At 41.6% G+C, this 27,629-nt stretch overlaps 1 protein-coding gene across 1 annotated transcript; it reads right to left on the bottom strand.

The window, feature by feature from the left end:
* Positions 1-295: 295 nt before the first annotated feature.
* FAM180A (family with sequence similarity 180 member A) lies at positions 296-25,728 on the bottom strand. Its single transcript, XM_026119798.2, has 3 exons — positions 25,393-25,728; positions 2,524-2,624; positions 296-1,525 (listed from the first exon to the last, which is right to left on the bottom strand). Exons 1-3 carry the CDS (start codon positions 25,466-25,468, stop codon positions 1,184-1,186), a joined length of 519 nt encoding a protein of 172 aa, XP_025975583.1. The 5' UTR covers positions 25,469-25,728; the 3' UTR covers positions 296-1,183.
* Between the last annotated feature and the right edge of the window lie 1,901 nt (positions 25,729-27,629).

Below are 27,629 nucleotides of genomic sequence, written 5' to 3'. Positions count from 1 at the left end.
CCTTTTTCTGTTCAATAAGGCCATATCTTCCATGATCTTTTCACAATTTATAGTAATCTGTAGCATTATTTCTACAAGCAATTTTTACCCTTCTGCCCCCATATTCACAGTTCCTGCCATTGGACTGGTGAATGGCCTTTTCTAGCACGCAGTGTGAACTCATTGTTCCCTGACTAAATGATTTAGGATTCGTTTATGCACACACACACACGCACACGCGCATGCACGTGCACACACACACACACACATACACATGCTGTATATTTTACAAATAAAGATGAACCACATTACAAAATTCAGCACCAGGTATGATTTAATTTACTTTCTTCCCTTGCCTCGGTGGGATTCTGAAGCACAGTCTTAGATGAGCTGTGTTCAAGTGATAGAACCAGTAAAAATGTGTTATTGTTAAATTAAACAGGGCCTTTGTCTTGCCTTTGACTCCACTGAGGACAAATCCATTTTCCTTTTAAGAAATAGGAGCAGAAGCAAAGTCATGTGCAAATAATGAAAGGATCGTTACACACTGTTTGGGAGAACTCTTCTGGGGAGCAGGGAATTGTTTGCTGCTGGTGTTCACAATGCCCTTTGTCTTCTACAAATGTTATTGTGATTAAAAACTGGCTCAGCCAAATGACTATGAAGTGAGTCAGACAGTGCTTATTTTCAAGAATATTTGGAATGGATATATTTGCCATGATTTCTGAACGCTGACAGTTATGACTCCTCTTTCTTTTACAGAGGGCCTTTCCATCTCTTTATAACAATCTCTGACTGGACACAACTGGACACTTTTTTTCCCAAATAGGAAAGCAGCATTCTCCAGCATATGCATATCGATATGTGAATATCAGCATCATATACTTATGTATGTGTTTATAGGAATTCCACAGCATGAAATAAGGGCATATCTATATGTCGCATACACCAGATTCCCTTCTTCCCCCTGTCACAGAACATACTTCCCAGCCAGTGCAAAAATGAATTCCAGGGAGTGAAGATAACATTTTCCCCTATTTAACATGTATCTGTAAAGTGGAATCCACGAGGGGGAGCTAGAAAACAAATAATCTTTCACTAAGCAGGCTATTAAACTGTTTACAGAATAAAGTGGTGGACGTGCTACACGTGTCCCTTATCAACCAGAAGAGATGGCTGAGTTGCCGGTGTATTAGGTCTTCCACTATGATGACTCTTTGTTGTACGGGAACATCAAGTCATGCTTCAGGGCCTTGTAAAGATTAACAAAAGATTCAGCCCAAGTGTCCTTCTGGTGCCCCTGGGATTGAGCAGCCCTGTAGGCCGTGTAGACCATGGTCAGCACTGTCCTTTCAAAGTCTTCTTTCTTGAGGACCCTCGGGTAGGAGGACAGCCTGCTACTCAGCCTGCGGATCTCTGTAATGCTTTTGGGGATAACCTCATTGCAGATGGTGTCAAACTCAGCAGCCTTCCTCAGCGAAGCCAGCTCCTCGTCTCTGATGGAGATTCTCTGACTTTTGTCAATGTCAAGCTCAGCTAAAAGAAACTGGTACAAAATCAGAACACAGAAAGCTATTTATCTTCTCCAAGAGAGTCTGGGCAGATAAAATGTGAATTCATGACATATCCTTAGGTCTTTGCTTTAGGTCAAATGTAGACAAACCTCTCATAGTGCTAGCTGGATGTGGGGCAGACCAGAAAGTCTCTACGTAAATGTTGCACTCCGTTCTGTGCTACCTGCCTGGGAAAATCAGACACAGGCAGGGACTGCTGTTGGTGCCACATGGGAATTAGAGAGATCGGAGACAGCAGCATAACTGGGAAAGGCCATTCCCTATCCCATCCTCCACCCACACCCCTGCTCAGGAACAGCAGCAGTGGCCTGGCTCTGCTTGAGAGTACATAGTAGATGGCATTTGACTTCTCAGCTGACTTTCCCTGCTTGGACATCCAATCCCAGTCTCCTCAGTGTGGGGAATAGATAGATTTGGCCTGGGTACCTTCTTCAGGTGGGCCACCTTCCCTTAGCTAATAATGTGAAACTATTCCAGATTGTGCAATATACCTGCAGTCTGTACTGCTGTGGAAGCAGGAACCTGAATCATTTTGAAATGAAACTGTCCTGCCCTAGAGATTACTTGCAATGACTGATATTGGTGTCTTTGATAGTTTGATCAATTCATTTGGGACTGAAACTCAGATCAAAGAATTTAAATGCATTATGTTGTTCATACATAATTGTTCTGGAAGGAAGTTACTTTGAATGGAGAGCCATTGGCTCTGGTTTTTGCTTTGCCTGTCAATCAGATAGAGCTCACATTTGAAGTATGCCAGGCTGCTGCCTGCTTTATGAGCCGAAAGAGGTGAGTTTGGCATGTATATGCCCAGTCTTTCCCTTCTGATGAGCTACTAAACAGTTAGCAATGGGTTTATGGCTGGGATAAGTAAAGACGACATGGAAAGAGACAATGGATAACCCCAGTACAGACAATAATCCCAGTCTTGGTTAGGGCTTGAGGTACCATTTGCTCCCACATACTGAACCTCATAAAGCAGGACCACATCTTCCAGCGAGTTTTGTAGCACTGGGTTAAGAAAGGTGGCTGAGGATCTCTTCAGTCGCTGAGCAGCTGGGAAAAGCATAGCTGGAAAACAATAATTGGAAAAGAGAAGTTTCATAGTGTGGCCAACACTGAAAACAAGAAGGACTTTTCAGTAGTAGATTCAACCAAATAACTGCCTGCTGTAAAAACTTACTGAAAAACATGACTTCTCATTGTAAATAAAATGGACTACATGGACTGCTTTGACAGTAATCTGCTAGGGAGAGAGATCAGCTATTTGCCCTGTACCTATATAGTGCCTAACACGGCAAGGTTATAAATCCAGGCCTGGGACTCTGAGGTGCAGCCACAGTATAATGAATAATAACTATAACTGCAATAACAACAGAGCCTGACATGTGTGTTTTACTGCTGACCAGGGTAGAGGATCTGCAAGAGAAACCAGTACTGACCCTACATACAGCCTGTGTTTTTCAGGCCATTCTGCCATTGCTACACTTCTAAGACCCTACATTTCTCCTAATTACAGCTGTCTAAAAGTTGATCTCCCACTAGCTGATAGAGACACCTCTCCTCCAGAGAGCAGATCACCTCACCTATCCTGCTCATATATATCTGGAAAGAGTGACTCATTCTTAGGGGATGCCTATGTCTCTTCATTGACTGTCGAGTTAGTCTTTGACCAGCTTAGGCCAGACAGCTAAAGTAGGTGAGGTGAATCCCAGTCTATTATGACTTAAATGCTACACAGTCTCATAGCTAAATACTACTCAGACTACTATGGTCAGGTATTTTTTTATTCACTGCTACCTCAGGGAGGTAGAGTGTTTGTGGGGGCCTGCACAGTCAGGAGTATAGAAAACATATGATGATACATAACAGATCATCTGAATGTTTTGAGTTACTATAATTACTCTTTATGAGGTGTAAATTCCTTTTGGAGTAGAGAAGAAAACTGTTTTGTTTGACATTATGTGTATATGAACTGGATGTTGATAGTCTGGAGTTGGGGTGTTTTTCCCCTAATGCCTGGGAACAGGAACTTTTTAAAAGTTGTGCTTATGTGATTATTGGTACATTTTCTCTTAAAATTCACTTCTCCACTTTAACTGTTGTTCAACATTGCAGAAATTTGGAAACCAGTCTAAAAAGAGAAAAAAAATCAGAATTCTACAATTATGAGTAACATTTAACTGAAAAGGTAGGTTATTTTTGAATTTCTGAAAAAATTCATGCCACCTTTTATCTACAGATTTTTTTTCCATGAAATATTTCTTAATAGCTCAATTTTGTTTTGTTTTTCTGAAGTTCTTGTGATGGATTTTGCATATTGCCTGTAGAAAACCTTACTTAAAAGTCTCTCTGTTACATATACAAAAATTTTCTGGAGCACCTGTAACTACTTTATAGAAAAATTGTCCCTGCTCCCTGACCATACTGTTTCTCAGACAATTTTTATCTTTGTTTACCCAAGCAGATCACAAATACATAATTCCTTCTAGACTCTGTTCCCTCAGTGTAGTCCTGTTTCCTGGGCCATTGCCAACTGTTGACTTTAATAAAGTTTGACTCGTTAAGGATATTTAACTTCTAGTGATGCAAGGAGAAGGAAACCAGGCCCCAAGAGATTTAATTAGGATCTTTACTATTTGGCATAAGGAAAAATAATTGTGATAATACCAGGTATAAAGTAATTCATGCTTGACCCAGCAAAGGGTATTTTGGCCTTGAATTAATTACAGAACATAATATAGGTAGAATAGCTTGCAAATTGCAATATACATATTGGAACTGGATACTGCTAACTACAAATGGGTACTTCAGTGATGGGTGCCAGGCATTTTGGTATGACACCTACAGAGCTGGGTTTTTCATGCTGGATCCATATGATTTTAGATTAATACTTGTTTAAACAATGGAATAGTATTTGCAGAGTATGTGACCAAGAGCCTGAAGGACTGGATGCATCAAATAAAGCACTTCAGGTGTTGAAAAGGACTTGCTTTCTGCTTTAGCTTTTCTTCAGCTTAATTTCTTTACCATCTGATCATCCTGTCTGGCCAAGTTGAGGAGGTGGTGAGTTTGGAAAGGTCACAAACTGCCTGCAGGCTCTGCTCTGTGAGAGTGCTTGGCTTCACACCATCAGTGAAGGTGTTAAGTCAGATCTTGTTCATCTGCTCCTAGGTAATAACCGTTCATAGGACCACCAGAGGGATGAGCTGATCAAAGGGACAGGCATCTTCATTTCTCAGCATGTCTTGTCTCAGTAACACCCGCCCAGGTCTAGTGCCCTTCCTGTCACCTTCCTGCTCTTGCAGAAGGAACTCAGCTCTACTACAGTCTGGTTTCAACCCAGCTAAACATGGCTGGTTTTTTAAACAGCAAGCAGAAGCCATTCCTGTTTTGTGCTGCTGTTCCTTCACCAGTGTTCATCCGTCTTGCCCAGAGCTTTGCTGAGGCACACTGGAGCTATTCCATCTTTTACTCTTGGTAGTTGGAAATGCAATTGAGTGCATGTGTAGCACTTGAAACTTCAAGTGCTAATTGCTGGGTATTTTAAATTTTTATTACTGGGCAATTAAAGCTCTAATTACTAAGCAGGTGGCAGAAATCCAGTCCATAATGATGACAATTCATTTTTATCTCTTTCAGATGCCCTTTCAATGGAAATAGCCCCAGGGTGCAGAATACCTATACATATGCAGATGGTTTACATCTCAAAACTTCCCTGGCCATGGAAAAGGTGTCTGTGGCATCTTGTGTTACTTCTGTCATGCTTACTGCCAACATACTGATCACTCTTAGGTTTTAGGCCAGGCGCAAATTACTACCATGGAGCTGAGCTAGGAGTTATCAGATTCAGCTGATCACCACTCATCCAGAAAGGTCTCTCCAGAGGATTTCTCCTTCCCTGAATGTTATAGTATTGACTTAGTACTGACCCACTTGCTGAATCACAGGTAACAGTTCTGGAGGGCAACTGGGTTTTCCTATCCAGCTTTTACCAGGTTGGCAGGGATTAGCTCAGGGAATTCAAAGAGACAAGTTGCTATATTGTGAGAAAGAGCTTTGTGTGCATGTCAGAAGCATATCACCCCCTGTCCCCATCAGGGACCAGGCCAGCACTGACTCCCTGAACTCATTATCTTGTTCCCAAAACATATGAAACTTTGTTATGACTCTTACAAACTCTACTCAGAAACTCTTTCTGAGCTCAATTCTTATCTGTCACAGTGATCAGATTTTCCTGCTCCACATTTTATCTCAGTCCTTCCCTTTCTCTCTCTTCTTGCACAGTATTCAAATGTTTCCACCATCACCCCCGCTGCAATGGTCTCCGTGAAATCCCATGTTCCTCAGAGGCTCTGTGAGTATTCAGAAAAAACACATTCTGATTTTCTTTGCAGTAACTTACCAGCCATGTAAATTTAGCACAAAAGCTGATGCAGAGAAGGGTTTGCAGACAGTCTCTGCATTTGGAAATCAAATTCTGCTTGAAACTTTTCTGCCAACATGACTTCTTCCCATATTTACTTCTAGCTCTGACGTGAGTTAGCTGTGCAATATCAAAGAATAGCACAGGAATATTACTGTGACTTACCATCTCTTTACCATTTTCTTCTCCAAAGGAATTTCCTGTAACACTATTGATTGTTGAAGCACTATTGATGTGAAACAAGTTGAGTATTTTTATAGTGACGATGCAGCCGATTCATTTCAGCAGAAGTTAACTGTTAATGTCTGAGGAGAACAGATCCCTAATCCATACTGACAGAAAGGCCTCAATCCAGTGCTCACTGAAGTCAATGGAGATACTTTTATTGACTTACTGTTTTCACTTCTGTTACAGAAGTTTCAAGAGACCTCCAACTGAAATCTGGTGCTTTCCTGCTAAGAGCTGAGCAGTCACATAATAAAAAGCTTATGATTTACAGAGCTGAGGTAGAAAACATAAGGCTTTCATTACCATCACTGAAAACAATTTCTATTATATGTCTGTGCATTACTGGGTTCATCATCCTCCAAATCCCTTCTTCAGAGAAACCCTAGGAGTACTCCCTGGTCTCATTGCCCTTGCTGCCCACAGAGGCGTTAGGATGGGAGGCAGATGGGCACAGTGTGCCTGAGCATGCTGGCCTGCATCCTGGCCACCTGCCTGACCCAGGACGGCCATGGCCTGGGTGCTCTTCAGCGCGCCACATCTGCCCGAAGCTGCTGGGCAGACAAGGTGTCCAGTCCCGACTGTGGCTAAAAAGTGCCCCTCAAAATGCAGTAAAAGACGTAGCCACCTACTTCACTGCTGAATTGCTCCCTGCTAGAGTCTGACCACTCTAACAAATCTCTGCTGACTCCATTTTGACTATCCAGGTTTTTAAGCAAAAGCTGCAGCAGCCTTTGCCAACTTATTGGCTTGCTTTTAACTATTTAGGTCTTCTAACTATTTAGTTCATAACAGCTTAGAAATTGCTTTATTATTTAAATATAATATCAACCCTGAAGCTGACAATAGCTTTATTTGAAAGCTGTTTTCATCTTTCTGAAGAACTGGGCCAGAATTTTCTGAACCTCATTAGCTACATGATAAATGTTTGTCATCCTCTTCCAAATTTTCTATGTAGTTTCACTGGTGAAGGGATGGATGTTTGGTTTTGCTTTCCAGTCCACACTCCTGCTCCTGACATATAATTCCCAATCGCTGACTGCGATTTGCTTGCTCAGCAAGTACAGCGCATAGCTGCAGAAGTACTTAATTATTTGTGTATCATCAATGCCCTTTCCTTCTTCTCTTATGCCAAGGTATCAAGCCAAGAGCATGAATCAGGTCCTGTGCTGACCATGATTCCAAAGCACGTACTTCTGCTGTCAGAATGTGGCAGCAGCTTCCTGAGGCTTCAGGACAGAAACTCGATTTAACTGGGACCATGACTCAGTAAAAATTATTTTGTTTCACTTCAGGGCCATGGAAAAGGGCTGTCTCATGGCTTCGGTGGGACCCCTTTCATGAAGGACAGGAGGGGCAGAGGAGCACCAGTGGCTTGTGGATATAAACTCCTGACTCCCTGCAAGCAGAGCAAAGGACATTTGCCTGTTGGGGCAGGGAAAAGGCAGTGGGCCAGCTGGAGTTCTCCTATGGGCCAGATTCAGTCTGCAGGCTGCCAGTTGTGTCACTCTGTCTTAGATTATTAGGGCCTGACTCTGAAGAAGCTAATGAAAAATGTTTTTTTGGACCTCACTGGCTTTTTGGGACAAGCCTCTTATTTCTGAGACTATGAAGCAGGGAATTATTGCACAGGCAGCAACAGTTCCCATTCAGTAAACTCCTTTACATACTTGCTGTAGGTCTAGCTTGGATTCATAGGGCTCTGCAAAACCATATCCTCTCAAATCACCGTAACCATCTTTTTACAGCAAGCTCAGAATCACCCCGTAGTAGTCAGAAACAACTATGGGCTCAGCAGTATGTTTAGCTCAGTCTTTCATAGCAAAAGCTTCCCTTTCTACCCCAATGCTTTTGAAGTTAGGACTCCTAAACCTCAATAGAAGGAAGTTATTGCATCCCAAATTATAATGAGAACAATTTTTCCCTACTGGCTTTATTTTAGTACTAAAGTTGAGAATAAAAGTAATTACTACAAAGTGATTACTATGTTATCATGCCTTCATGAACAATAAACTATGAAGTTTTACATTTTCATTTCCTATCATGTAGAAGGCAGCATGCATATTCTTTTCCATCCATACAAATACACTCACAGCAATGAACTTCATAGTTTATTGTTCATGAAGGCATGATAACATATGCAAAACGTTTTTTATAAACACATTGGCTATTTTTTTGTTCTGCCCTATAACAAACCTAGAGAAACAGAGGATCTGAATTTTACTCGAAGAGGCATGAATTCTTTCCTGGGCTAAAAATTACCTGGCTAGAAAAGCCAGTAACAACATTCCATGGCCATCCTCTGCCTTTCTTTAAGCCAGCTTCTTCAAGACTGAAAAAACCTAACTCCTAGGCCAGACACAGACCCCTTTTACACTTGCTTTTAATCAATTTGGAGCATATGCTGGTTTCACTAGTGAGCTGGAAATTTTTCTGGTGTCATGAAATTTCTCTCCCTAACTGCCTAGGATTCGCACTAAATGGATCTCGGCACACCCCAAGGATCCTGTCAAGAGAAGACATTAACTGATAACCTGATAACACATTTTCTCATTAAGAGTGCCTTTTTTATCCCAGATGAAGTCAAGCTTTTGCCAAAGCAGATGAACAGAATGCTGCCCATTAAGTGATTGTGTAGGCAAATATAGCAGCCATTATAATGCCCTGTAAGAACTATCTAGGCTGGTTGAGCCTATTTTGTTGAGGAGAATGTCAGGCAGTTCCGAAAGGAAACTGTTGCCATTGGATCTTTGAGCAAACACCAGAAAAGTTTGCAAGAGCTTACATGAGGTGTTTTTCTGGCTTCAGACCCTATGTTTCTACCTGACCATGCACTGCAGAAGAGAGAAGGATGTGAATCTCAGAGCTAGCATACCTCCGAGGAATTTTTTTTTTTTGTTTCAAATTCCTCTTTGATTGCCTTACTTATGAGCATTTTCCATCAGACCAGGAATATATTCTATGTAAAGAGCTTTATTTCTGCCAGATGACTCTTCAGTGAGTCTTTTTGCTGAGTTGCTCCATTGATAGAGTAACAACTCACTATCCCTGATTTACTGCCTCCAGCTAACTGTGAAATACTTGTCCTTACCAGTCCTACTGTCACTCAAAGTCACTAAAAGTTTTGCTGCCCTGAACAACTACCCGCTTTGCATCTGCAGCAGATGTTGGCATCAGAAGCACTGCTTCCTGCAGAGTAGAGTGGTTTGGCCTACGAGAGGTGTGCATTGGGCAGTGAAAGCTTAACACAATCCACAAAGAGTATAGTGTTAATAGGTGATGAGAAAGTTTACAAATAGTAATCCCACCCTTCTTCCTTTTCATCCTGCACTTGCCTTATCCCCAGAAAGATAAATGACTGGTAGTCGTGCAAGGTGTTTATTCTCCTCTGTGTTGCAATTGCTGTCATGTCCAGGTGTAAACTTTGCCTGAGGCACTGAAATGGAGTGCCGTCAGCCATAGCTTCTTTTTATTTCCTGACATTTTGCCTTCTGTAACAAAACCACTATATTTGAAAGCATTGAACACTTTACAGTAGCACAAAAGAAATGTAAAAGGAGGGAAGCTGGAGGAAGAAGCAGAGGGATATAAAAAAGGGAAATATGCATTAAAATCTAGAAGGACAAGGAAAAGAAAAGCATTACGGTGTTATAGGCTAGCTTCTGCAACCTTTATACTGAGTTGTAGTTACTCACAGAAGTAGCTCCCATGACAACAAGTGCTGTGCAAAGCCTTGGGCGTTCCAGCTTTAATACATTGAAATCTCTATTACTGGGAGATGAAATCCCAATGCTCTTTAAGAGAACACGGCAATGAGATGGAAAAGACATTTTAATTACAAACCAACATGAACTAGCACATTTCTTAAAAGCTGCTACCAAGAGAGTTTGCCTCTTTGTACTTTTATCCCCATATCCTTGATATCTTAGCTCCTAAATGTAAAATTAATCATGGCAATGATCTCTCTTTACTCCTGCACGATGGCTAGAAGTGAGAATAGGCACTTGTTTCTTCTTTAGTCATAAAAGTTAAATAAAATGGTTTGGGAAGATATGACTAGCATCAACTGACCAAAATCATCCCAGAATTTATTGGTCACATGAAATTTCCATCATGCAACATTTTTACCTGGTCTCAGCCTGGAGAAAAGTGTGCTATGTTATTTATTCTTCTTTTGCCATAGAGAGGGAATCCCCACCTAGAATTATTTATGCTCACGTAAAAGTTTAGATTACCAAGGGAGGGCTTTAACATGCTGAAGTAAAGTTGCTGCATCAGATATGGAAAGGAAAAAAACACAGAGAAACTGAAGGGAAGGAGAAGTGAAATATAGTGCTGTCCTTCAACTTAATGCCATATTACCAGGAACTGGGGATAGGCTATGGTGGTCACTATATAAGAAAAGTGCAGCGATAATGAAAGGAAATATCCCTATTCCTCGGATCTAACACAGAGGTACTAAGCAATTTTAGTAACAGGAAATTTCAGACAGAGGTGGGAACTGAACCAACACTTTAGATATCTGCCTTTGTGCAGGCCTGCCTTCCCTGTCTGTGTCACATTGCTCATGAGAACTTCTCTCCAAGAGCTCTTAAGACTGGAAGACACAAAGCAATCCTAAAATAATTAAACACATCTGAAAATGTTTCTTACAACTGAACAAATGAAGGGATATAATGATGATCCAATCTCCTTCCATTTGTCCCAGGAATGAGCAGAGAAGGGAGGAAGGCAGGAAGAAATGCAGCTGGGTGTTGGTGTTTCGGTACAGGTTCATCACCAAGCTGATGGGAAGGACCCTCAAAGCAGAACTAGGAGGGTGATTCTTCTGATGAACAGTGGAGAGGGAACAATAGAAATCAGAGCTGTGCTACACAGGAAAAGGGCAGAGTTGCAGCAGCTCAAAAAGCTGTATGCATCATGCTATTGCTCCTCTGAAGGGAAAACCCTTCTACATCACTCTCTTCTTCCAATTTTCTGTCCCTTTTATATTAATATCACAGAGCTCTCACTCAGTTGCAGGCAGCAACTCTCTCCCCTTTGGGGAGCAAAAAGGGATGGGCTTGAGCCCTGCACCACTGCTCAGGTATGTATTTATACAGGGCTGAGACAGTGAGTACAGAGGTGAGGCATGGAGTAGTGAGAAAGATCATTTTACGTTTCATTGTGCTTTCTTTCTCATGCAGGCTTTCTTGTTTTCCTGGCAGACAAAGGTGACTAGGTAGCTAGGATTTTGCTGAATCTGACCTAATCAGAGCTGCAGCTGCAAGGGGCAGTCCCACGCCTGCCCCCCAGTCATGCTTTCTCTCCTTGCCGTTGCTCCGACCCTGCTTTGTGTGGCCATATGGTGAGCCAAGCCAGGGATCTGGCTGGTCACGAATGAAGGGAAAAAACAAACCAAAAAAGCATGGTAGATTTCAGCTGCCTCATTCCCCACCACAGTTACTATGCCAGTAGCCTTCCTCCATATGAGCAACTCCCAGTGCAAGTGTGGTCCCACTACTCTTAGGACATTTGGTGATGATTCCAGTTCTTGAATGACATAATGATGGATTGCAGCCCTGGTTAGGAAAAAAGCTGAAGCTGTTCCTCATGGTAACACACCCTTTGACCTAACCACCAAACTCACAGTCTCACTTCTGCAGATGGCCACCTGAACTACTGTGGTCCCTAGTGAAGCTAAAAGTGAGCATACACTGCAGATAGATACCCCTGATTGCTAACCATTTCTTTCCATTTTATGTTTGCACCTCTTGAACTTTTAACAGAATAAATTTAACTGACACAAAGAATATCTAAAATTTATTCCAGGAGTGAATGCTGAGAAATAAATCAAAGGTCAAGTCTGAACCACAGACCTAGCAGGGAGCAGTATGGATTTTCTTTCATAAATTGCAAATGGTATTTCATATTCTTCAGTGCAAATATGTACTGTTGTTGTTGACAAGTTCCATAAAAGATCTTTTCAGAGAATAGGAACAATGCCATGTACATTAACGAAACAACCAATATTATGTAGTTGTAGAAGCTCTCTTTGAAATTAGTCTGCATTCTTACCTGGGGTAGTGACAGGCCCCTACTACCTGCTAACAAGGGAATTAGTGGATTTCCATCTCTTGACGTCATCCAGTTCAACCTGTGTGCCTTTTCAGAAGATATGCATCAGTGAAACACAAGGTATTGGATCTGTTCAAAGGGACACTGTATAAAATTCTATGCAGGTGGCCAAACTGAAAAATATATGGGTTTTCTAACTTTAAATCTATGGCCATAAAACCCGCAGATTATGAGAAATAATGGAAGATTCTTACTATTGCTGATCGAATTGTCCTGTGGTGAATTATCCTGTAGGAACTGTCCCACTGAGATTGTGGAGTTATTAGCTGAGGTCGGGAAAAACAGAATAAGTGATGGGAGCCCTGAAATTATTCACTTAAGCCTTTTGTGATCAGTTTCAACTAGCAAATAAAGTAAAGGGTTTGCCAGTATATCTAGGAACTGTTATTGAACTGATAACAAACCATGTATTATTTCAATTATGTATGAACTGCTCACCCACATATAGTTGCACACATGGGAAATGACAAACTGTTCCTTTAACTAATTAACTATCAATACCTGCAGCTCAAAGCTGAGGAGGGATAAACATTATATTGCTCATGTTTCTCCCTCACATTAGGAAGGACCAGAATTGTCCTCATCTTCCTTCTAAATCTCCACCCAAATTCAAATAAATTGGTAAGAGGAGAATACACAAGTCCCACTCCTCTGCTACGAGATTTCACTTGTTCTTCAGAAATAAGGAAACCTCAGCTGCCTTTCCAGCTGTTTATTGAGCTCCAAATGTCAGTACACCTGCTGCTGGTTTTCTTAATGACATGAAGATGTGCTGGATGGAGAAAGTGTATAAATTGGCCTTGTCCAATAACCAAAAAGCAAGGGAATACTGGGTCATTTTTGTGAGGAAATGAATTATTTCTGGAAGCAGTGTCTTTTCAAGTAGTGAAGATAAAGGCAAGAAGTCTGAGACAGTAACTAAGAGCTGAGCATGGATTCAGATTTGTTTCTGAACTGGACTTGTACAGCTGTTTGGTCAACTGAGGAGAAAATCCCTGTTGTGTCCCTGAGTAGGAGGCAAGGGATGCACATGCCTCTCCTGGAGTGGTGAGGGAGACCGTCATCTGACACGTTTTCATCAAAACTGAGTGAGTGACTAGGCCCCATTGTGTTAGGTTATACATTTGCATGAAAATGTTATTAATAAATTTACAGAACTCAAATATAATCGTCCACTAAATCAAACTGGCAGATTTTAATGTGTGCAGAAGCAATGGTGGGCCAAAGGAATTTCATCAATCTTTGTGATATTGCCAGAAACCTTGCAAAGCAGCCTGAAGGTTAAATGCAAAATGGATTATTTTTACAGCTGCCTCCCTCTGCTCCACACACACACATATGGGATTTCTATTTTACAGACTTCTTTTCCCGCTATTCCTTGAAATTGCACACTCTCTTAAAATTTGAATATTCCTAGATATTTCAGGTTTCACAATCTACTGAAGTAACGCTGAGACTGATGTACAACTGTATTTACCATTAAACACAGAAAGCCCTGCCAGAATTTCTAATATTGCAAACTGCTAAAGGCAGCTGGACACCATGGACAAGGTCCTCAAATGACCTGAGCTGGCATCACCAGCCCCATGATGCTACTCTTCAGGCAGTCAGGTCACAGAGATCCCCTGTGCAGTGAAATGCAGGCTCAGGATCCGAGGGAAAAGAAGGTGGTTAGATTCAGGTTTCCCAAAATCTTTAGTCAACAATATAACTGGAATGTTTTGTCTCCTAAGGGACAGATCCTGAAAAGTGTGAAATGCTGACAATTGCTACTGACATTGATAGAATCTCAAGACTCAGCGTCTTTCATTCCTCCAGTTCCTGTCCCCTATGGATGCCATCTCACAATGGCTTGTGGCCCAGGAGGACTCTGCCAATTTATCCTAGTGTGTTTGGTTCAGCGCTGTTCTTCCTTTCCATACAGTCGCCTCTCCTGGAGTCTTCTGTGCTGAGCTTGTAAAATATATTTTGGCTTCTAGGAAAATAGCCTGAGTAAATGTTTAGCGAAAAAATGCTAATGACATCATATCCTAGACTTAGGAAAACTGATTTTGGAGAAAGGGAGGTAGGCTTGATTTGCAGTGAAAACCTGTAGCATGTAGCTGATTGAAAGCAGCTGGCAATTTATTCTTTGATTTAGCTCCTTCCTGTGTAGGAACTGATAAAGAGGAAGCCATTGTGACTGTGAAGAAGCACTTTAGATAAGCTGCTGTGATACACTGTAAAAAGACACCTGTCTTTTCCTGAATTTGGGCTTTCTTGTCACAAATTTTAACATCTTTCACCTTTCATAGTGAAATATGCTTACTTAGAAAAGGCTTTGCCAGTATATATACACTCAGTGGGTTGTCATTATAGGCTGCTAATGAAAAAACTTTAGGTCAGTCTGGCATCTGTTTTCTTGCACCTAGACAAATATTCTTTGCAAAAAACTAGACTTCATAGTGTGATAAATTTGCATGGCACTTCTTCATCAGCTTGGTGGTGATGATGGTCTTCCAGCAAAGTAGACAGAGATCACCTAGCTATACAACAAACTGACTGTATTTAGGGGTAGACTGACATTTAGTGTGTGGCCACAAAATGAGGCAGAGACTAATTGTCCCCATACTGGCTGATAGCAGTAATTTTTAAGTTCTGTTTTGGCCTCTGAGTACTATACAGATAATGAGTGTGAAGCAGAAATCAAACTAGTTTGTCATGGCTGAGCTTCTCAGATGCAAGGGGTTACAGAAAGGTGCTGGCCTGAGCACTATAGCTTTTCGTGAAAAGGTCACTCGGAAGATGATCTATAACTTCTTTTTACTTTTAAATAAAGTATGCAGTATTTCGTCAACAAAAGCACCCATAAGGAAATACACTGGGTTTTGCAAACAGAGAAAAAAAAAAGGAATATATCCAAATAGCTGCTCCCAATTGAATTGTGCTTAGAAGAGAGAACTCTTCTGCAGTCCAGCAGGCACAGCAGGCATTCAGTGGGTGCTTAGGTCCAACCTCAAGTTCAACAGCATTCATATGCAGAGGTGTTAGGAGAGGTACATTTGTTTCTGTGACAATTTCCATCTTCTCTGGCAGTATGAACTCAGTCCGGAGTGAAAAGCACAGGACATCATGGATAGGACTGAAAAGCCAGTTGGACATGATACACACATCCATTTTGATGGTGTAAATAGAAAGGAGGGGAGAACAGATCATTTAACACACATGACCAGTGGCTTGCATTTACCTCACTGACAAATTTGTGTCAGTAGAGACTGGGTTGTTCACACTGATGGTGCTGTCCATATTTTCATTTGGGGGTTATATATGCATGTGTCCCTGGAGGAGACCCTTCATTCATCCTATGTTGCACTGCCAGACCTCAGCAAAGCAGCTGCTGCCTTCCCCCTGTGCAACGAGGCTGGTTTTAGGGAGAGACAGGGCACAATGGGAGAGACAAGGATTTTGCATGAGAAGGCAGAAGGGTTAGATAAGGCAGGCAAGAGCACTCAGACTGGGCCTGTAAGCAGGTTTTGGCTGTTCATTGATCTTGATGGTGAACAGAAGACAGCTGGTATCTGTGGTTCCCTCAGCAAAACCAGGACCCTCTGAGCTGAGCTTCGACACCGTGTTGACTATTTATTTCCCCCGGCTTCTCTCAGACAGCTTGTGTGGAAGCAGGCCCATGTTATCTTCTTTTTTCTGCTGGAAGCTTCAACCTGAAAGTCACCTACTGTCCTTGGTGGCTTGAACCTAAACACTGCTTATATCTAATTCCTGTTATAGGGCACCCGACTGGGGAAAAAAAATCTATCCTTTTGCATCTTTGTAAGGATTCAAATGTGCTTTAGACTTGCTAAGCTAAGCAGAAAGCAAACTAAATCAGTCCCTTTGAGCTTTGTTTATTAAAAAATATTCCCCTTTTATTTCTTCCCCAGAAAGAAATAAAACAAGCTGTATATGTGTTTTTATCATCACTGGACTTATCACCTTCCAGAACTTTCTGCCAAATTGGCATGGCAATCCACAAAACCAGAAGTTGCTGTGACTATGATAAATGAATGGTTTCACTGAAAACATGCTGTATCACATTAGGATGTCTACAAGTAGTTTTTAACTGGAAATGGAGTCTGTTCATTGGCAAGCCATGAACAATACCGGTAAATAAAAATGAAGCATGCAATAAATACCTTTTATTTTAGAAGGGGGCTTAAAACAGAAATAATTCCCGCAGACATAAAATCTGTATTTAATAAATAAACAAATTCAAGAAACAATTACTTTGTGTCTCTTCAGAATCAGGCATAAAGAAAAATGTAATGTCATGGCTGTGAGCATTACAAAAACCAGGGAGGAAACTGAGGGCTTGCAGAACGTGATCCATTCCCTTCTAGGACTGAACTGGGGAAAAACGAAGACCTGTGCAGCTGTGGCACTGCTACTGTGACTGATGTTAATAGGAAGGGATGATTAGCGGGGAATGCTGTAGTCCCATAGCAATGTAAAAGTGCTGGTTTCTTGCGACTTTTGTGGAAAAAAAGACTGTTTCCTAGGCAGTGGGAAGAATCTTTTCTTCTACGTACATGCTTTAGAGAAGGCAAGGGGAAGCAAGAAACGAGATGGGCAGAAAACTGGACACATTTCTGATTCAGTAGCAGTAACTTTACATTGTGACCATTGGTGAATTGCCAAGACTAGTGTATCTCAATATCCTGGTGTGTTGAGAGGCCGATGGGGACAGGAAATAACAGAGAGTCCTGCTTACGTGAGAAGTAGATGGGAAGTGACACTACCAGCTCCAGAGAAATGCAGCCATCCCATGAGCCTGAGAAACAGATGGCTAAGATGAAGACCAGCTTTGACTGATGGACATCTGAACAGCAGGTTCAGATGGGGATGCATAACACACTGACAAGGGGATGAATGCTACCCTAATCTTAAACCTGTGTCTGCTTTAATCTTTCCCACCCATATGAACCGTTTTTTGTCTCTGTCTCTCAACTTTTTCTTTTTCCTCCTCTTTTCCTCTCATTCATTCTACTTGCTTCTGTTTCCCATCTTTGCCTCCAGTTTTTCCTCTATTCTTTCTTAGCATGTCTGCCTTTTACCTTTGCCTCTCTTGTTTCCCTCTTTGTGGCTCAAATAAGCACTACCAGATTGAAAAGACTGTGCTCTTTTCAAGACGGAGAAGAGACTGGAAGTGTTGACTCCATTTGGGGCATGCCAACACCTGCCAAATGGATGGAAACAATGAGATCCTGATGTTTTAGCTCTCAGCAGATTTCCACATCCAGTTTGGTGCAGCTAGCCAAATCTAACCTAAGTCTGCTCTCTCAGTACAATGCAAGTGGTGGGGGCTGTGCAGGCATCACAGAAGACCTTGTGCATTTGCATCTCCAATCTGAGACTGCAGCAAGAGGGCACAGAATCTCCCTGCCAGTGCCCCTTTTCCTCCCAAATAGCCTCTGAGCTTTGAAGAACTTATTTTTCTCTTTCTCAGCAACTTTTTTTTTCAGCTACCCACCTGGCTCCTCCTGAGCTGAGAGAGACTCGTTGAGTTTGGAGTCCGGCTCCTGGCGGGTGACCTGGTTTGCTGTGGCCAGGGAGGAATTTCCAAAGGATGAGTGGAATGTGTGCCGATCTCAGGGGAACTGTGAGCTGCCAAGCGTAACCAGCAAACCAGGCCAGGAAAGGCCCCACATATGCTTTCACCAGAAGAAAGGAATGTTTGTGGAAACTGGGAATAGCGGATCTTATTTAACTCTGTTCTTTTCTTCTTCACATGCTGCTTCTTTGTCTCAAGTCCAGCACTGAACTCTCCCTGCCACAAGCACAGTGGTAGCGATGCAGGAAAAGCAGGGTTATTGCAGCAGCCATGAGAACCTCAGAGGGTACAGAAAAAGCTACTTGCTAAGGATTAAGTCATTGAGAAGACAAGTAAGCCCCATGACATGTAATGTAGATTAAGGATAGTTTACTGTCTCTGAATGAGCAAGTACGCTGTGAGGGACATACCATAAAGCTGCCATAGCAATAGCCAAATAAAACAGGATTTCAGGATAATGAGAGACACAGGGAGAATGGAAGCACACAGGATCCCTTCATCTGCTTTCTTTCCCTCTGGTGGGAGTGAGAACACCATAGATGCCTGGCCCCCTGGGGACTTTTGTCTGTGCATCTTCCCAGAAAAGCGTTATCTGCAGCTTATCCTCAACTTGATATTATACTGCTTTTTCTTTCATTTTCAGATGCCCTGATACATTTTCTCTTCTCCTTCCCACCTTCAGCTATCCATAAACCTGACCCTTATGAACCTCACCCACACCAGAGCCACTTTGCTGGGAAACAGTTTTACCAACAAATAACATGTCTGGGCTGGAAGATTTAACACTCAGGGTTACTACAGGAAACCAAGTTACAGAGAATAACTCTCATCCTGGCCTCACTCAAGAGAGCAGCAAAACTCCTGTTAACCTCAGTGGCACCAGTTTGCACATTTCAGTGCTTTTAAAGTTTAAGCAAGGAACAGAGCTGGTTTGCACACTTCAGCCCTGGTTCGGTGTGGATGTAGGCTCTCCATGCAGGCAAGCGCTGGTATTCACCTCTGCTACTGTAGCCCAGCATTTGGGTCCTGCCCTGCCATGAACCTTAGCATTGGCACTGCATGCAAAGTTAATTGCTCCACCGGCCTGTGATGTACCTCAGCAATTTACATCTTGCCTGTCACAATTTCAGTAATCAAAGCTTCTGCAGTCTGGTGATGTTCATTAAGAGCTGCTGACTTTCCTTTCAGTGACACTGTTCTGTTCAGTGCCTCTGACAGGATTTCATTCTGCCTGAGAAGGCATCACCCCCCTGCCAAATATCGCATGATCTACCCTAAGAAAACAAAAAAAGCGCTTTATACTTTAGAAACAGAACAAAATCACCACTGCTACCAACATACAAGATGACGTGTATGCAGTCATCCTGAAGAGGTCTGGGGCAAGTGACTTAATTAATCCATGCCTTACAATAAAAAGAGATGTTAACATTTTCTTTCCTTAATTACACTGAAAGTTCTTTGGAGAAAGAAAGTTGTTTTTTCTTTTTTTTACTGTGTGCATTTGTACAATGCCAGGTACAAGTGAGGACTCTGGACAGAGCAGTCAAGCAGAAGACAATCAGGAGAGGACTCAGAGTGCTCTACAGTCTTTACATGTGCACACCAGTTATTTCATTCATAACTGAACCTCTTCTCTTGTGAAGGGAACACTGGTTTAATAGCATGCATTAACAGCAGTGAGCCAGTTGTTAAAGGTGAGGTGGAGAGTATTATTTCAATTTGAAACTGTAAGGAGAGATTTGAATGGCAGGAAGTACTTCTGAGTTGGAATTTGGTTGGGATATAAGTACCCTCGTGTGAAGCGATCACGATTCCATGATAGTTCAATGCTTGGGCCTAAGGTAAATACAAAGGATATTATGGCATGCAGCATCTTAAAACAATATCAAAATAGCAGAGAGTGCCTTACTGAATCACCAGTCCTCAGGATATTGGGATCTGCTGAATCTACTTTCAATTCGTACTTTTTATTTAATCTAGTGCATATTGAAGAGAAGATTGTTCCCCTTCCTGCTTCCTCTTGTTCTAATGTTGCTTACCCAGCTCTCATGAAAATTATCTATATCCTTTCTTTTTTTAATTTTTAGTTTTGTCAACCCGTTTATGACCATGTTGGTTGTAAGCTTTAGCCATTTGTGGCTGCTTCCTGTCATGAAAAGAGCTTCAGAGTTACTCAGATCCTTCCTTGATAACAGCATGACCAGTTTCATAGAGTACAATACCCACCTGTGATCTAAACTAAAACAAGAGAACTTCTATAGTCTATCCTCCCTCTGTTCTCATCACAATTTGCCACCGTTCCCCTTTAGAAGATTAAACTTTGATTTTTTAAAAATATTCTTTTTATGTCTTTCATATCTACTGTGGATTCTGATTCATGGATCATCCTCCATTCCGATTAAATTGACTAAATATGGCCCTAAAGGAGCATTTGGGGAGTCAGGACATGCTAGAAAAGATTCTGATTACAATCACAGCCCTACCATAGTGGGTATTTATCTTATGCAGGTTAAATCCATTCAAGGCTGTTGATATTCCAGCTACCTTTTGTGACAATAAGCAGCTTTAAAGTGCACTGATATTTAATCCCTTTTCAAGGCCTTCTTCAGTCCCTAGCCTGGTCTTCCTTTGTTTGCTTTGTTTTATTTCTTTTTTCTAAAGCCTCCTTCCTACTTCTTACGGTTGTTGGGCAATTTGTTTTTTAAGACTTTATTGTCTAGGTCTATGAAGTACATTTATTCTCCTCTCTTATACAGCTCTTTACAAAGGAATTCAATAAATAAAAACATAGACATATAAGCTCTCTTCTTCAGTCCATCCTGAGGCTAATACCTCTGAGTTTCAATCCCAGTCGATTTCAGGCAATGCTTCTTTCTCTTTACAAGTACAGTTGCAATACATAGTACAGTAATAATTTGCACCATACAAATGAACTCACAAACTAGGAGACTCTAGCCTACAAACATGCATTCTCGAGAACTGATGCAGAAGACACTCAAGGAAGATGGGAACAACCTCCACCACAGATCAAGTGTTTTGCTAGTGCAGCTCCAGTGATGCCAGCAGAGTGGATTCAACAAATAGGGAAGTTAGGGCAGTTGAGGTAATTTTCCAAGTGATTGTGTGGGAGTCAATGAGCAGGAAAACCTTGTATTTTCTCCATAAGAAGAAACATACATACTTTACACAGCCAGGCATAGACAGAGCTGGCTCTGTTTCATAATATTTCAAATATTTCATAGTTTTATGTGCAATACATATTTTATGACTTGGATAACAATGGCTTTATGAAAATTAAAGGAAGTTAAATAGATGTTGCATTTTAAAAAGTTCTTGTACCAGGTCCAGCTGGTGTAATTTGTTTTTATTCTTGGGTCAGGCCTTTGAAAACCTCAGCATGTCCTAGATAAGCCAAAACTGTGACTGGATATCATAGAGGCCAGCTGCGTGTATGTGTTTGACCACTTGTGGAGTAATTACATGCTGTGTTCAAACCATATTCCCTTCATTCACACTCTCTAAAACAAAAGTGTTAAGTAATCAATACTGTCAGCAGTGATTCCTACAAGTTGCTAAAGAAGGGATTGCCTGAGTGTAACAGTGCAATATGTGATAAGGAGGAAAAGAAGCAAATAATGTAAAAAAGTGTGGGGATGCAGTACATACCCTAACCTTCAAGGAACTCATCGTTTGTCCACACCAGCAGTCTGGTACATAGCAAATGATAAGAGAGAGAAAATATTAAACACTGCTTTGTTATAAAATGATTGGCTGGTTTTCCAGCATCAGCCAGTCTGACTTTTTCTCTTATCCATAGTTCTCCCTCGCTTGGCACTGGAGACCTATCAGCTTCCTATAGCTGAGTCCATGAACAGCAACAACCTGCAGTTTGTGCCTCATGCATCAGCTGCTCCATCAAATTCACAAGCTCTGTTGCTGCAACACTAGAGTAAATACTGAAGGTTCACACTTCTGTGGGGAAATCTAGGAGGATAAGCATCCTATCTGTCCAAGGAATTCCTTCTGCAGAGATGCTCTAAAGAGAATAAAATACTCCCTTGACATTATGGAATGACAATCTGACTTTCACTGAGCACTGGAGAATAGGTACAAAGTAAGGTACGTAGACAAGACAGATCTGGATGAGACTGCAATAAAATTGGAGGACTGTAAGGCCCAGCACAGCCATTCCCCAAACACGTTAATCCTTGATGGTGCTAATACAGTGGCTACATTACCTTTTGCCCCCTTACTTCTCTCACAGCTGGGTGAGAAGAGTTTTACCTTCCTCTTTCGTGCCTTCCAACCTCTCCTTCTCCAGCCCCCACTGACAGGTGAATAAATAATTGGATCTGCTCCTCCACTCTCCAAAAAGCCGCAACCACAAGGAATTGTATTGCATGTTCACTCTCCAAGCAGCCACACAACAAGCATGCTCCTGTTTGTGTGCCATTTATTAGAATCCAGAAGCTCATAAAGAAAATAAGTGACAGCAAGCAGAGATGAAATGCACTAAACAAGTCTTGTCTTAGTGTTTCTGCGCAGGGAGCAAGCAATTCCTAGAATGCAGATCTGAAGCTAACTTTTCCTTAAGACAGTACTCATCAGAGTAGTTTGATGAAAGCAGCTGGGTGGCAAGCAGTGACACTGATTCAGGTTACCACAGAAGTGGCTGTTTGTTTTTATTTTTTGTTAAAGAATAGGATTTTTCCCTTGTTTTCTACAGGACAAACATCTGTAAAAGTCTGGAATTCTTATCTGGACCCTTCAGAATGAAAAACACCTCACCTGTACCCGCACATGGAGATGCCACTTATTAGAGACCTAATATTATATTTTCTCCCAAGACACCTGTTTCACAAAATCCAGGAGGGTAAAAACATGCAGTTAAGGCTATAGGAGGCTTGAGGAAAACAGAGATGGTAAATAAGTAATTTCACCATCACTCAAGATCTTTCCTGTATTATTTTGAATAAATGTATTCCTAAGGCCCAAGCTTTGCCTATGACATTTGGATCGATGACCACAGCTGGATCTAAGCAGGTTGAGGAGTCTGAGTGATTTTTAACACACATTGTTATGATTTAGGAAGGGATGAAAAAGGAAGTGCTTCATTTTCCTGCTAGAAATGCTTTTTCTCTACTTACTGATGCTCGTAAAGGCAAGAGGAGGTGGCACACTGGAGTTCCTGCTCACTATTCAGCACATGCATGTTCATCATTCCTCCAGTCTGACTTTTTATTCTTGAGCCAAAGCTTGAATACTTGGTTACAAGGGTTGGGCAGCAAAGGCTGTCCTGGGTCCCCCTAGTGAGAAGGGGAAAAGCTAGACTCTCTTTTACCCAACATCCACTGTTCATTTCTATAGTAAAAAAACCCAACTGTTGATAATTAAAATGGGCCCTTTTGTCCTACTTTTTTGCAAACAGCCTGGATTACTAGTTAAAATGGAGATGATATGGAGATTTATATTTCATTTCCATCAGACCAGATGCTGACCTGTCTTTGCTCTTCCAGTGCCAAACTCAGATCAGGACTCATATAAGACTTGATTGACTGAGTTTTAATGCAGCCACAAGCCACTTGTCACTTGTGGATGGAAGCAAGAGCTCTGAGTGTGCAGAAGGGTGTGTTGTGCCTCAGAACTCAAATTTCCTACTGGATTTCTAAGCAATTCATAAATGAAGATGATACTTTTGCCCTCTAAATGCTGCAGAATAGGATGGGATTGGTTGGTCTGCCATGTGGGTATTTCAGGGGAGTGGAGGTACTCTGAAGTAGCTATTGTTGGAGGCATCATGCATCTCAGACAGGAGCTGGAGTCCAAGCAGCTGTGGAGAGGAAGTTCTGCTCCCCCCTCAGCAGATCTCTCTGCATAATATTTGTGGGAACTGAGCTTATCACAACAGAGGATGAATCTCCTCTTCCCTCTGAAGTCCCCCAAAACAAGCTTTAGAGTTTCCACTTTTAAAATAATTTGCCATCCCAAAGGGAAAAATAGAGTTCTGATTTTTCCTTTAAATGTTCATGGTGATTAAAATTGGACTTTAATAGTTACATAGATTTCTTTTAGGGTTGTGTTGTTGTTTAATTAAAATGAGTAACGTAGCAAAAATAAAGAACATCCTTAAATTGCATGGTGAAAATTTCATGAAAATAGAACCCTTTCTATTTTCTCCACTTTATAGATAAGGTGCCCTCATTCTCCCAAAAGGTAGGATTTTTATCAGATATACAGATGTAGTTATGATTTCCTCTCCTTTTTAAGCGTCATCACTAGAAAGACGAGCTCTTATCTACAGAATTAAAGGGTTTCACAAAGGTGATTAGTGCCACTGCCCCTTTTATATAGTCACAGAAAACTAAAGTATATGCAGGTATAGTGACTCATCCAATATCATCCAAGCAGCTGATGGAAAAACTAGGGAAAGAGCCTGCCGTTCTGAGTCCCAGGTCAGTACCCCATCAGCCAGCCCCCACTAACTATAAAGAACGGTTAAACATTGTCACAGCCACAGTATTACTCCATTCAGTCATTACCTCCCCTTACAAAATCCAACCCAAATCTAAAGCACAAATTAGAAAGCAACTAACCATAATGAGTAAGAAATGGGAGACTGTGTGCGTGCGTGTGCGTGTGTGTGCGTGTGTGTGTGTGTGTGTCTGTGCGCGCATGCATGGGTGTGAGGGGGGTGCTTTAACAGACTCCAGTTCCCTTGAAAATCTGTGAATTTCAGTATTAGTCCCAAAGAAATCTTTTGGGAGGTGTTTCCTTTCTCCATTTCCAGCAGCTCTAACCAGCAGCTACAGAACCTGTGCCAAATATCAGAGGAGAGAATAAAAACAAAAAAGGGAAAGGACATCATCACTAGCTTTCAAGCAAGCCTCTCCTGTGCAATCCAATAGTCCCAAACTGTTTCATAAGTTGCTGCCACCCACTCAAATACAAATATAGCACCACCATGTGTTGTCATATAGGCAGCCAAAACCTGATAATTACCTAGTAGCTTTCTCTTTGTTGCATGTGCAAGTCCATCAGGGCAGGGTCTTAGGCATTACAAGGCACCCTGCACACTCTAAGTATTGTTGTATTTATGATTAACAGACATCTGCCTGGTGGAGCAGAAAATCATGCCACCTGTAACTGCAAAGGCTTCTGCTTTGAGATTTCATGACCTGGAATTTTTATTAATACAGGAAAAAAAAAAATAGGAAGGTGTGAGAAAGGAAAAAGTGAGAAAGGCACAGAGTTTTGGTTCTTGCAATTTTGTTCCTATATATTGGTATTATAATTTTATTTTCATGCATTTATGCATGTATATTTTTTCTGTTCATCTGTATAATTATTTAACTAACCTCATGTTTAAAGGAGAAAAAGAATTCCGTAGTTGGGAGGGACAAATTAAAGTATAACGAAATACAGTTTCAGTCCAATTCTACAGACTCAAAGTTTTCCCTTAAAAAAAGGTTTTCATGTTTAAATCTTACCTCTGCTCCATTTGTAGGTCATAGTGGCATGGACACTGTAATAGAACAGCAGCAGCAACAAAGTCTTCAAATGCATCCTTCTCTTTAAAATTAGTATGTCTAGCTATATTCTAGCTGTTATTTCCTACCTCTCTTCTTTTCAGGAATATAAATCACTTTTCCTCTCCCCCTCCCCCTTTGAAAGAGGAACCTGTCCGTTCTTGTGAGTATAGCTGAAGTCAATGTGCAGCTCTTCTCCCAAACCAAGTCTCCTCGGGATCAGGAAACTTACTTTCACAGACAGACTTTGTTTTTATCCACATCTGGAATGACTCATGGTGCATGTGAGTTTGCTGGCAGCTGTGTGAATAAATATCATTACATTTTTGTAGTTGAGTTTCATTTGTTACATGGGCCAGCTGGAATTTATTTCTGTCCAATAAACAGCCACAAGCAACTTCATTAAAGAACGCACTTGAACACTAGGTCATTGGCTACACCTCTGGAACATGGGGGCTATAGACTAACCTGTGTCTAAGCTGAAAGCCTCCTCTGGAATGATGTGCAGCCACCCTTGGATGCCTAAGACAGGGAGTGGGGCATATGCACTGAAAGAACATTTTGCTACTGTGATTCATATAATCGCTCCTTTATTAGGAACATATAATGCAGTGCTTAGACTTCAGCTCTGAGAGACAAGGGCTGGCCTTTCCCTCTGTTTGGCCAGGCAGAGCACAGGGAGGTCCAAATCCTTAACTGGCTCTCTTTAGTGGCAATACAGGGAAAGCTAAACACTCCGAAGGATAATCTACAATAGACAGCCTGAATGTGAAGAGGTGATGTTGATCAAAAAGGCTACTGATAAACATCTCCTTGCTGATGCTGTCCCCAGGAAGACGATGCTGGAAGGCCTTATCCCAGAGGGATCCAGCATGGAGGGAGCTGCAGGTATTTGTGGTCCATGGTATAGCTCCAACAGTGATTTCAGGACAGGGCTGAGGAGTACTGCAGAGTGCTTTGTGGGAATAATGCATTGAAATAACAGCAGTTTCCTGTGTGTTGGAACAGATGGTTGAAAAATAGGGATATAAGGAGCATTTACCAGAATGAAGGGACAAGAGATACTCCATTTGGTGCCTAGAAACTTGTGCTGAATGTAACTCTCTTCTTATATAGGTGAATGTAAAGCAGAAACAAATCCATTGGCATCAGTGAATTTATACTGGTGTAAAATTGGCATATGTGAGAGGAGACTCCAGCTCAGAAAGTATAAATAGCAAAATTGAGAGGAAAGACCAAGTACTGGAATGACAGAGGGCACTATGGCTCAGGATTAATGGGGACTGGCAGGAATGCATGGAGGAAACCTGCTCAGCTCCTGTCTGTCTCATGCCAAGTTCTGGCCTATGCTACAGCTCTTTCATTCTTCTGAGTACGAGCTTCAAGCAACACCAGCTGTAAAGGAAGGAGGAGGGTCAAATAAGGTAGTGTTGCCTGAGGCGACTCCACTTCTTTTCCTACATATACAGATTTTCCTGTAGTCATACCGCCTTAGGTTACTCCCAAATGAATTGCACATGGCTAACTAACTCTCTATCTATACACTTTCCGTGCTACTATAGGGGTGGGTCTGAATACAAGGTTAAAACTTAGGGTGGGATTGATCTCACTCAGATGTATTGGTCCACAGTTATGGAGCTGGAGTAAACTAGTTTTTAGGTTCCCTAGAGAGGGCAAGCGAGAAAGAGAGAACACCCTTATTCCTACTTAAAAGAGAGTCACTAGTCCTACTTAGCTCAGATATGTCACTTAAGATGGGATGAGTTGCTCCCTGGAGGAGGTGGATCAAGTCAACAACAAGGTCAGTTCTGAGATGACATGTATGTGTTGAGGAGGTGCAAGCTGCACAGTAGTAAGGGAGTAGGGGTCAGCCAACCGCTGAGGAAAATAACTCTTACTGGAAACACTTCTACTCAGAGGGTTTGAGGAGTTACATTTTAGTTTTGTAAACCACCTTAATGCAAGCCACCTGGCAAGCCAACTACATCAGCCTAGCTACTCTCACATGAAGGTCTTCAATGTCAGTGGGGTTTGCAAAGAAGATGTTTCACAGCTGGGTAGACCAGGGAGTAGTAGTGCTTAGAATGTGCATTGCAGACTTGGGAAATGAAAGAAATAATGAGAAAACTCAAAATCCTGCAGGGTAACTAAGGAACACATTTTTAGTGGGCTTAGCAGGTAAAAGGGGAACCTTCTGT

Source organism: Dromaius novaehollandiae, chromosome 1, assembly GCF_036370855.1.
Source record: "Dromaius novaehollandiae isolate bDroNov1 chromosome 1, bDroNov1.hap1, whole genome shotgun sequence".
In the NCBI taxonomy this organism is placed as follows: domain Eukaryota; kingdom Metazoa; phylum Chordata; class Aves; order Casuariiformes; family Dromaiidae; genus Dromaius; species Dromaius novaehollandiae.
Note: the sequence above shows the minus strand (reverse complement) of the source record. Positions and strands in the feature narration are given on the sequence as shown.

Bases quoted from the DNA above. Each gene is read 5' to 3' on its own strand.
- FAM180A (XM_026119798.2), bottom strand. From the start codon at position 25,468: ATGCATTTGAAGACTTTGTTGCTGCTGCTGTTCTATTACAGTGTCCAT. The intron at 2,625-25,392 runs GTAAGATTTAAA...ATTGTTTTCCAG, and splicing joins GACCTACAAATGGAGCAGAG to CTATGCTTTTCCCAGCTGCT. The intron at 1,526-2,523 runs GTTCAGTATGTG...ATTTTGTACCAG, and splicing joins ATGTGGTCCTGCTTTATGAG to TTTCTTTTAGCTGAGCTTGA.